The sequence below is a fragment of the Triticum urartu genome, chromosome 3A, assembly GCF_056163025.1.
Source record: "Triticum urartu cultivar PI428250 chromosome 3A, HENAU_Tu73, whole genome shotgun sequence".
Taxonomy (NCBI): domain Eukaryota; kingdom Viridiplantae; phylum Streptophyta; class Magnoliopsida; order Poales; family Poaceae; genus Triticum; species Triticum urartu.
In genome coordinates this window covers 690,966,655-690,977,621 of record NC_141875.1, presented here as the reverse complement: position 1 = coordinate 690,977,621, position 10,967 = coordinate 690,966,655, and the positions used below count along the sequence as shown (strand labels likewise).

General features: G+C 49.3%; 2 protein-coding genes across 2 annotated transcripts; both read right to left on the bottom strand.

Moving 5' to 3' along the window:
• Positions 1 to 713: 713 nt before the first annotated feature.
• On the bottom strand, positions 714 to 2,104 carry LOC125549264 (expansin-B3). Its single transcript, XM_048712715.2, has 2 exons — positions 1,587 to 2,104; positions 714 to 1,499 (listed from the first exon to the last, which is right to left on the bottom strand). The coding sequence occupies exons 1-2, from the start codon at positions 2,025 to 2,027 to the stop codon at positions 975 to 977; spliced, it is 966 nt and encodes a 321-aa protein (XP_048568672.2). The 5' UTR covers positions 2,028 to 2,104; the 3' UTR covers positions 714 to 974.
• A 5,259-nt stretch (positions 2,105 to 7,363) lies between these two features.
• On the bottom strand, positions 7,364 to 9,020 carry LOC147981690 (uncharacterized). Its single transcript, XM_087514040.1, has one exon. It carries the CDS (start codon positions 9,003 to 9,005, stop codon positions 7,389 to 7,391), a length of 1,617 nt encoding a protein of 538 aa, XP_087370166.1. The 5' UTR covers positions 9,006 to 9,020; the 3' UTR covers positions 7,364 to 7,388.
• Between the last annotated feature and the right edge of the window lie 1,947 nt (positions 9,021 to 10,967).

Sequence of the window (10,967 nt, the reverse complement as noted above, 5' to 3'; positions counted from 1 at the left end):
CTCCTCACCCGAGCTCGACGCGGCTCCATCGCTGATATGCAGCTTTGCAGACCTCGAAGGTGGCTCATCAAAAGTGAAGCCATTGCCGTTGAACGAATCACACCGGGGCAACATCCCGGACATGCCATCGAACTCCAGATCTGGCACCCCACCACGACTAAGACGCCGAAGGAGAAAACCATATCCGCCATCCACGAACCACGAACCCAGCACACGTTCCGTTTTCTAGATGTCATCGATGCAGACCACAATCTGCATCCGCTCCTGAATTACCTCCCAAGCTCCACGCCGACGCTTGAGCAAACGTCGTCGCAACGACGGAGCCCGAGGACACAGGTCCACCACAAGGATGCCGCCGCCGCCACGCCATCCTTGCTTGAACAGACTGGTTTTCAAATCTATCCCCAACCATAGGACCGATGGCCTTGTCAAGGAAGGATCCGAAGAATCTTTATTCAGCGCCGCCATCGTCGCCGCCGAAGCGAAGACGATGAACAACGTAAAACCCTATACTACAGGGAGTAAAAACGATCCACGCGCATGGATACGGCGACTCTCCTCATCACCGACGACTGAGGTCGCCAGCGAAGGGGAGCCGCCGGAGGACGGCGCTAAAAGATGGCCTCTCCTGGCGGCGGCTAGGGTTCCAGCCGCCACGGAGCAGGGATGAGAGACTTCTAACATAAATTTATAGCTGCAGGTACGAGACAGAATAGCTATACGTACAGTATATATACCAGCCTTCTCCTCCAAATCCCACAAACTAAAGTTGTCACGTGTATCGACGCAAAAAAAAAATTTGTCACGTGTATGTGTATACAAGGATGTAGGACGCGATAAATGATAACACGCATAGCTAGCACACGACGAGGACACGCACCGGACGTCACAGGCGACGTCTCAGCTATATAGCTTAGCACAAGAAATCCATGCATGCATGGACGTGCATGCCTTCCATGGATCATCGAACGCGATCAATCATCGAACTGGACGTCGGAGCTGTACATGGCGTCGGCCTGCCAGTCGGCGGGGATGACCTGGTCGGCGACGAGCGACCTGCCGGAGCCGTTGGTGACGCGCAGCGAGAAGGGCCCCCGCAGCGGGCGACGCGTGTCCAGGCGCCAGATGGAGCCCCACGAGTGCCTCATCGGCCTCCAGGCCCCCGTCGGCTCGCCGCCGTCCATGAGGTCCACCTGCGCCACGTCGCCGTCGCCGTTCGCGTACTCCACCAGGATCGCCAGGTAGTTCGGGTTCGACCCCTTCTCCACGTGGAACGTCACCGACAGCCCCGGGTACTGGCACGGCACCCTCTTGAACTGCATGTCGATGATGCCGGCGTGGCGGAGCTCGTCGTTGCGGCCGTCCTTGGCCATGGCGCCAAAAGCAGTGCCGCTGAGGTCGAAGTGGTAGCGGGCGACGGGGTAGTAGTTCATGTCCGTGATGATCACCGTCTCGGGGACGCCGGAGCACGCCGGGTGAGCCTTGCCCACGCACCTTATCTGCACGCAAACACAATGGAACGCGACGATCAAAGACCCATCAGCACTCTATTGTCTGTGTGAAGCAACTGCAATGCCGGTTCTGACCTGGTAGCAGGAGCCGCATCCCTTGCCGTCCTTGAAGAGCGGCTCGTTGCCGCACGACGTCATGGCGTTGAACGGCGGCAGGTTCACGTTCTTGAATCCACACGCGCCACCATTGTCGTCCGGCCCGGCGCCATCGGCTGTGCCATACCAGGTGGCCCTCGCGTCTAGCCAGCCGCCGGAGGAGCTGTTGGTGCTGCCGGAGCCGGAGCCGGAGCCTGGGCTGGGAGTAGCGGGCACAGGTGGAGGTGTAACGGGGACGGGGCTGGGGGGAGCTGGCGCAGGTGGAGGTGTAACGGGGACGGGGCTGGGGGTAGCGGGGGCACGTGTAGGTGTAGGTGTGGGGGCAGGTGCGGGTCCAGGGCAGCCGCAGCAGCCATTGGCGGCGAGCAGGCAGAGGAGAGCGACCGCGACGGCGTAGGAGGAGGAGGAGGTCGCTGCCATGGCTCGCTTGCTTGCTGGTCTAGCTGGTTACTGATCGAAGGCCCTACTCTAGTCTGGTGGTTAATGCCGTTGGGGAGCTTGCGAATTTATAGGCTAGCAGCTTAAGTGGTAGGGAGCGTCTTCTTGGTGTACCACTCGAGATCAAAAGGAAGGACGGAAGAATGAAGGGAGATGATCGACGGGTGGAGAAGCGGACGAGGAGCCGTGATTGGCAACCTAGCTTGGGCCCTACTGGTTCACATGTGGATGGAGGGAGCCACTACTCAACCGGCTGCTTACACCCTTGCCCGTGCTCACGAGATGCATTTCTCTCTGCTTTTAAAAATCATCTTCCGTTCCATCATCAATCAAACATATATATATATATATATATATATATATATATATATATATATATACTAATCTACTACTCCCTCCGTTTTAAAGTAGATGACTTTAACTTTATACTAACTTTAGTACAAAGTTAGTACAAAATTGAGTCATCTATTTTGAAACGGAGGGAGTAATATATATTACATGTACTTCCTTCATGTACCTATGCCCGCCACATGTTGTCTTGTAACCACCAAAGGTGTGTGTATGTACTGCCAAAATACCAAATTAGTACGCCAATCTTAAGTTACGTGTGCATCAGCAGACGATCAGGACATGCCAAGATAATCACAAAGAAGTTACACGCTACCCGTGAGGCCGTGACACGGCATGAACCTGACAGGTATATATCCGGTGACATAATAACGATGCACCGAAAGGTACAATGGTACAAATTGTTGGAACATCTGCACAATCTGCCCATTGCGTAGAACGGTAGTACACTTCTCTCCGGCCACGTCATAATCTGCCTCGGTGTTGTGTGAAATGAGTATCACGGCAGTCGAGAGTCAATGATTAGCTAAAGATCACACGGCACAGGAAGTTCTTCCTTTTTTTGCCTTGGCTTTTTAATAAAACTTGGAGCAGGGGGGCGACCCCTTTCATTTGAAAAAATGTTCTTCCCTTTTCAGAGCATTTCTCCAGATATTAAAGTGGAAAATGTTCAACAAAAGCTTATATTACTGAATTTTGGACATCTGTCTTCACAACAAAACCCTCATGTTGAAAAACCCTGGTAAGTTCTTTAACAGTGAAAATCTGCCTTGGGCCAAACTGATTTGGGAAACTTATTATAGCACACAGTTGCCTGGACAAAAGATGGAGGGATCCAGCTGGTGGAGGAGCCATTTAAAGCCCATTTCCCTGTTCAAAAGCAAATATCAATGGAATATGGGTAATGGCCAATCTCTGCAACTATGGCATGACAACTGGCTTGATGCTCCCTTGACTAGTAAATTCCCAGAACTCCATTCCTTTTGTTAGGAATGATCTGCAGTCCAGGAGCGGAGCCAGGAGTTGGGGGGCTGGGGCTAATATTCTTGATCGTACAAATTGTTGCATACACCGCTTTGCATACACCGCTTTCTCAACTGATTCAATTGGAAGGATTAGTAATAACACATTGGCCTGTGCAGAGGAAAGATACTTGGAGGGGAATTGGGTAAGACCAACATTACTCCTCAATCAAAATGTATAAATCCATTTGTTCTAGGACTGAAGACAATTATCTGTTCAAATGGGTCTGGAAGACATCTGATGGGTCGAGGCATAAAATCCTTTTCTGGATGTTGCTACATGACAGATTTAACACTAGGAATGTCCTTAAGAGGAAAAACATGCATTCATATTGTGTCTATTGTAATGAACACACTGAAGAAACACTGAGGCACCTTTTTGGGGACTGTTCTTTTGCTAAAAAAATGTTGGAATAGCATTGTTCCCAATTAAAAAAACTGGGCAAATCAAGCTTTGATGACATCCTTCTCATCCACTCTTCACTTCCTAAGTAAATAGCTTTGTATATCATCTTTCAAGCTTGTTGGAGAATTTGGACTCTGTGGAATGGCAAGATCTTCAGGCAAGAGGTGCCCATCATCAGCTGCTGGAAATTCTGGGTTAAGAGCATCTACTACAGCCGCGCGATATAAGCGCCATGCTGAAAAAATACAGATTTTTGCGCGCGCGCAGCCGCTCCGGGCGCTCCAGCAAAGGCGCAAAAAACGCACGCGTGACATAAGTGGTTCATTGCGCGGGGCGAAACGGCGTCGCACGCCGCTTATTTTGTGCGCCCGCTTCCGCGCGCTGCACAATAGAGCGCCCGTGCCGCACCCTCTACGCTGCGCCGGTTTCGCCCTGCCCACGCTGCGGCGGCGAATTAGCCCGATGGACGGCTGCGCCGACATCCTCCTCACCCCTTCCTACACCCGCAACCCCTCTGCTGGCGCAAACCCTAGCGCGGGGAGCTTTGGCTTCGCCTCCGCTGGTGCTCCTTCAAGCATCGGTCTCGCGCGCGGCCTTTTCATGGCGCCACGGACGACCTTGGCGGTGGGTCGCGTCGCACCGACGCCCGTCGTGAAGCCACGTGCCCCCCTCTCGAAGCTCCCCAATGCGGCGCAGGCGGAGGCGAGCAAGGTGTCCGGGAAGAAGAACAAGGCGGCGGACGACTCCTCTAGGCGGCCGAAGAAGAAGCTTGTAGGGCGTGGACCCCACCAATTGTTGCATATACCACTTTCTCAACTGATTCAATTGGAAGGATTAGTAATAACACATTGGCCTGTGCAGAGGAAACATACTTGGAGGGGAATTGGGTAAGACCAGCATTACTCCTCAATCAAGATGTATAAATCCATCTGTTCTAGGACTGAAGACAATTATCTGTTCAAATGGGTCTGGAAGACATCTGATGGGTTAAGGCATAAAATCCTTTTCTGCATGTTGCTACATGACAGATTTAACACTAGGAATGTCCTTAAGAGGAAAAACATGCATTCAGATTGCTATGACTGTGTCTATTGTAATGAACACACTGAAGAAACACTGAGGCACCTTTTTGGGGACTGTTCTTTTGCTAAAAAAATGTTGGAATAGCATTGTTCCCAATTAAAAAAACTGGGCAAATCATGCTTTGATGACATCCTTCTCATCCACTCTTCACTTCCTAAGGAAATAGCTTTGTATATCATCTTTCAAGCTTGTTGGAGAATTTGGACTCCGTGGAATGGCAAGATCTTCAGGAAAGAGGTGCCCATCATCAGCTGCTGGAAATTCTGGGTTAAGAGCATCTACTACAGCCGCGCGATATAAGCGCCGTGCTGAAAAAATACAGATTTTTGCGTGCGCGCAGCCGCTCCGGGCGCTCCAGCGGAGGCGCAAAAAACACACGCGCGACATAAGTGGTTCATCGCGCGGGGCGAAACGGCGTCGCGCGCCGCTTATTTTGTGCGCCCGCTTCCGCGTGCTGCACAATAGAGCGCCCACGCCGCACCCTCTATGCCGCGCCGGTTTCGCCCTGCCCGCGCCGCGGCGGTGAATTGGCCCGATGGACGGCCGCGCCACCATCCTCCTCACCCCTTCCTACACCCGCGACCCCTCCGCCGCCGCCACCGCTGGCGCAAACCCTAGCGCGGGGAGCTTTGGATTCGCCTCCGCTGGTGCTCCTCCAAGCACTGGTCTCGCGCGCGGCCTTTTCATGGCGCCACGGACGACCTCGGTGGTGGGTCGCGTCGCACCGGCGCCCGCCGTGAAGCCACGTGCTCCCCTCTCGAAGCTCCCCAATGCGGCGCAGGCGAAGGCGAGCAAGGTGTCTGGGAAGAAGAACAAGGCGGCAGACGACTCCTCTAGGCGGCCGAAGAAGAAGCTTGTAGGGCGTGCGACGAATGCGGCAGCGACCGAAGCGCCGGCGAGCTCGCTTGTTGCGCCAGGGGCCGATGCGCACAAGGTGTTCGACGAAATGCCCACAAGGTAAAATTTCGCCCATTTTTTGTTGTTGTTTTTTGAATGCATACATATGGATAGCTTATTTGCTTTGTTGTATATACTTTGTAGTTTCAATGATGAGACATATATGTCAACTATGGGTGTTGGCTCCAACAATTCCCATTGGTCTCAAAACAATGATGTTCATTTCGATGATCATGAGTTTGAGGTGGACGAGGATGGTGAGAGTATCGGCGATGCACTGAAAGGAAGAGCGGGCAACTACACCATGGACGAAGACACCTTGCTATGCAATACATGGTTGCAAGTGTCGAGGGATGCCACTGTTGGAGGGGATCGGAGTAGAGATGCATATTGGATCCGGATGAAGGAGCACTTTGATTTACACAACAAAAATGGAATTGACCGCTCGGAAAGATCTCTTCGCTTCCGGTGGTCAACAATCAACATAGATTGTCAAAGGTGGGCGGCCGCACTTAAGGCGGTTGACACGTTAAACCCAAGTGGCACTAATGATAGAGATAGGGTAAGTGCCATTTCTTTCATGATTCTTCCATGTTCATCATGCTTTTTCTTGGTGTTTCAAGTGCTAACTTGTTCTTTTGTTTGTAGCTCACTATTGCACAAAACTTATTTCAAGAAGAGGAGAAGAAGACCAAGAATGGGAAGATCAAGAAAGGGAGACCATTTACCTTGCCTCATTGCTATGATGCGTTGAAGGATGATGAGAAATGGAAGCCCCGTGATGGTGTCGATGATGAGGAGAGCAACAAACGCAAGCGAACTATTGATTTGAATGATGATGAGGAGGAGGCATCAAGTGATGACGGCAAGAGAAGCCCTCCACCAAACTCGGTTGTGTACTCCAAGCCGAAGATACCAAATGGATGCAAGAAAGACAAAAAAGAAAAGAAGAAGAAGAGGAAAGGAGATGCCTAGCTAAAAATGCTATGGAAGCTATTGTGATCGCAAGAAAGGAAGCGGACGAGGTAAGGAAGATGGCAAGGAACCAAGATGCGGCGGACAAGGAGAGGAGGTTGGCGGCCGAGGAGAGGAGGGTGGCGGCCGAGGAGAGGAAGGTGGAATTGGAGAAGAAGAAATTGGCCATGAAGGAGCGAACTAGATTGTTAGAATGGGAGTAGTACTTGTTCTTCATGGACACATCTACCCTCGATGAGAAGCAAAAGGAGTACGTCAATCTTGCCCGTGAAGAAGTCTTGGTCCAAAAAAGAGCCATGGGTGGCATGGGCGGCATGGGTGGCATGGGAGGCATCGGTGGCTTCGGAGCTACCATGGGGGGCATGGGAGGCATGGGTGGCTTAGGAACTACCATGGGAGGCATGAGTTTTGCTTCTCTCATGGAAGGCATGGGGGCAGTGGCGGCGCCAGGATTTTGAGGCTGGGTATTCATTGGCACAAAAAAATTACTCTAAATGTATTATAAAGACACCAGTACAACAATAGTAATTTTTAATGCATCAAACCATACTAATTATACATAAACATAAAGACACCAGTACCTCTTGATTGACAGATTGATGATATCCCATCTTACAATATAACTTTGCGATCGCCTTTTTGGAAGAGATTGATGACATCCTCATCCTTTACTTGATTGAAGAATTCTCTCTCAACAAATGTAACCAAACAATTGTTCAAGTAATCATCACCCATTTTGCTCCTTAGCTTATTCTTCACATGGTTCATTGAAGAGAACACCCTTTCAACACTAGCAGTAGCTACTGGCAGAATTAATACCAATTTAAGAAGCTTGTAAACAATATAGTATTGTTCATGCTTGTTTGTCTCAACAAGCATAACTGAAAGCTCACACAGATTCTTCAAGTTTTGAAACCTTTCATCTCTACGCACATGAGTAACATACATGTTTAGTTGCCATGGAAGTCTTGCCAGTTCATCACTTGTGAAATCATTAGCATAAAACTTTGTAGCAAGCCTAACCAATTTCTCTTGATCATAAGCAGCAAATAGACGAAGTGGACAAAATGCTGCCATGCAAGAAAGTAGATCTGTGTTTACCTCATCAAATCTGCCATTCAACTCACTAATTTTCCTATCAATGACACTCACGTACATATCAACTTTGAAGCGATGGTAATTCGTTGCACCATTAAAGAAACCCCTTCTAGGCCGGCCAGCGGGAAAGTAAGGACCCTCCATATCAACAATTTTGATCTTATGCTTTGTACAAAAAGATGTGACCTTTTTGAGAAAATCATCCCATCCAGGATCAGTCCTCAAACCCTCCAAGTGATACTTTGTGATATCAACAAGCTCAATAGCATGAACAATATCTTGGTCTTGCTTTTGCAAAGCTCTACTCAACTCATCTGTGTATCCAAATATTTCTTGCATCAAGTGTGCCATGAAAACAAACTCAAATGATCGAAATGGTGTCAATATGGTTAGAGCCGCTTGCGCCTCCGCACCATGGTACTCTTTTCCAATCTTGATGAGGACTCGTCGTATTGCACCATACATACAGATGACATGGTTCACTGTTTTGAAGTGAGAGCCCCAACGTGTATCACATGGCCTTCCCAAACCCATTTCCTGATTCAGCCCACTCCCCATTTCTACTTCTTCCAATTCCAATGCATCAATGAGTTCCTCAGCCTGAGCTATACGAAGCATTCTCATCTTTTTACAAGACATGCCAAGAGCATTTAACAAGTGTGCAAGTTGTTGAAAGAACCAAGTACAATCACCACTCTCTTTAGCAACAGCAACAAGAGTTAACTGTAGTTGATGGGCAAAACAATGAACATAGTAGGCAGAAGGAGACTCATCCATAATCAGTTTTTTTAGGCCATTAGCATTACCTTTCATGTTGCTAGCTCCATCATATCCTTGCCCACGAACCATTGCAAAGGTCAAATTGTACTTCATAAGCATTTGCTCAATTGCAGCTTTAAGTGTCAAAGAGGTAGTATCTTGAACATGAGCAACACCAAGAAATCTTACAACAGCCCTTCCTTTCTTATCAACATAACGCAAGCAAATTGCCAACTGTTCATTCTGATACACATCACTAGACTCGTCTGCAAGTATTGCAAAGTGGCCACCATCAAGTTCTTCAATGACTAATTTTGTAGTCTCCTGTGCACAACATTTTATTAACTCATGTTGTATATCATGGTGAGTCATCTTGCAGTTCTGTGGAGCATTTTTGAGAACAACCCTATCAACCTCTTCAAAATTTCCAGCTAGCCAATTTAAAAGCTCAAGAAATTTCCTTTATTTAGTGAGTTTTCACTTTCATCATGTCCTCTAAATGCCAAGCCTTGGTGCAATAGAAATCTCAAACATTTGAGTGTCCATGTCAAACGCTGCTTATACAAAGCCTTATATTGTGAGGTGTTTGAAGCAAAAGACTCCCTAATTGATGCTTGTGGTGTAGTGAACATATCATACTTCTCTTAAGCTTCAGCATGAGCACTACTAACCTCACCTTCATGTTTCTTCAATCTCGATTTCATGTTCCAGTTCCTAAATGCATTCTTCACAAATGCATCTCCACCGGGATATTTTGTCTTCTCCTTGAACAGATAGCAAACAAAGCAGAAAGCACTTTTTTTTGTCACACTACTCAATCCATGGAAATTCTTTAAACCAAGCACGACAAAAGCGACGGTCTAACTCCACTTTTATTTGTATACTCAAAGTTATGATTCTTTGGTTGACATGGCTTCATCTCAATGTATCTTCTTCTTACTCTATCTTGGTCATTGACAGCATACATTGAGATGGGAATCCGCTTCCCAGGATCATGTTCGAGTGCCTCCAAATCTGCTTCCATTGGTTCATCATCTGCATCACTTGTTTCAGCATCTTTATCAATTGGGGTTGGGGTTGCTTCTCTGCTCTCCGGTTCACAGTCCGCATCCGGTGCTTGCACTAACGCCAATTGCAAATTGCTCTCAAGCTGAACATGAGAGGTACAAGTACCCGATGCAGCTGCACTCTGATTCGGTGTAGAAGTTTCATCAATCTTCTTTGCTTTTGAAGCTTTTTCCCACAAAGCCAGAATCCTATTGCCACCACCAGTCCCATTCTTCTTCTTCATCTACATTACAACAAAACAAGGAAGAAATTAGCATCTACAGACTACAAACAGGATATGATGGTGGGCCGTGCGTTGCATCCACAAGCCAGAATCCTACAAACTGTCTACAAATTAACAAAACAAGGAAGAATCCTACTCCAGCTGCAAAATCGAATCAACTAAAAAACTGAAACTTTGTTTTCTTTAATACTGTACCTGAACGCAGGGCACTGACGCAGGCGGGAGAAAGAAGCTGCCGCTGGGCGGCGCCGCGGCGGGCGATGGGCGGCTGGGGCGGGGCAGCCGGCGGACGGCGAGCGCCGGGGCGGGGCGGCGTCGCAGCGATGCAGTCCGAGGGGCGGCCGGCGGACGGCGAGCGCCGGGGCGGGGCGGCGTCGCAGGCTCGCAGCGATGCAGTCTGAGGGGCAGCCGGCGGATGGCGACGTCGGCGAGCACCGGCGGCGCTGAGCGGATGAGGACGGGGCGGCGGCCGGTGACTCGGTGAGAGGGAGCGGGGCCTGGGCGGCTAGGGCTCGAGCAGGGGAGGGGATTGGGGAACGACCGAACGAGGCAACGAGCGAGAGAAGGGAGCGAGCGGTGGGCCGTGCGTTGCAGCTATGTATTAATATTTTTTTTGCGCTCAATAATGGGTATTCATACGAATACACATGAATACCCTCAGCGCCGCCAGTGCATGGGAGCACCTCCTGCTAACATGGGTGGACGCATGTCTTCCGGTGTGCCTCACATACCTTCGCATGATGCCGGTGGAGATCTTACCAACACCTTCCGAGCTCCCCATGATGATGCAACGCGACACAATGAAGAGGAGAATGAAGAATCGGAGGCAGAGGAGGACGAAGATGAGGATGAAGAATCGAAGGAAGAGGTAGGAGGACGAAGATGAGGATGAGGCATGATTGTTGATGTGCCATTTGTTTGTGTGAACTTTTATGTCATGAACTTGGTTCGATAATTTTGAACTTGGTTGGATGATGATGTGGGCATGATTTTGAACTTTTATGTCATGAACTTGTTTGGGTGATGTTAAACTATGCTATGTC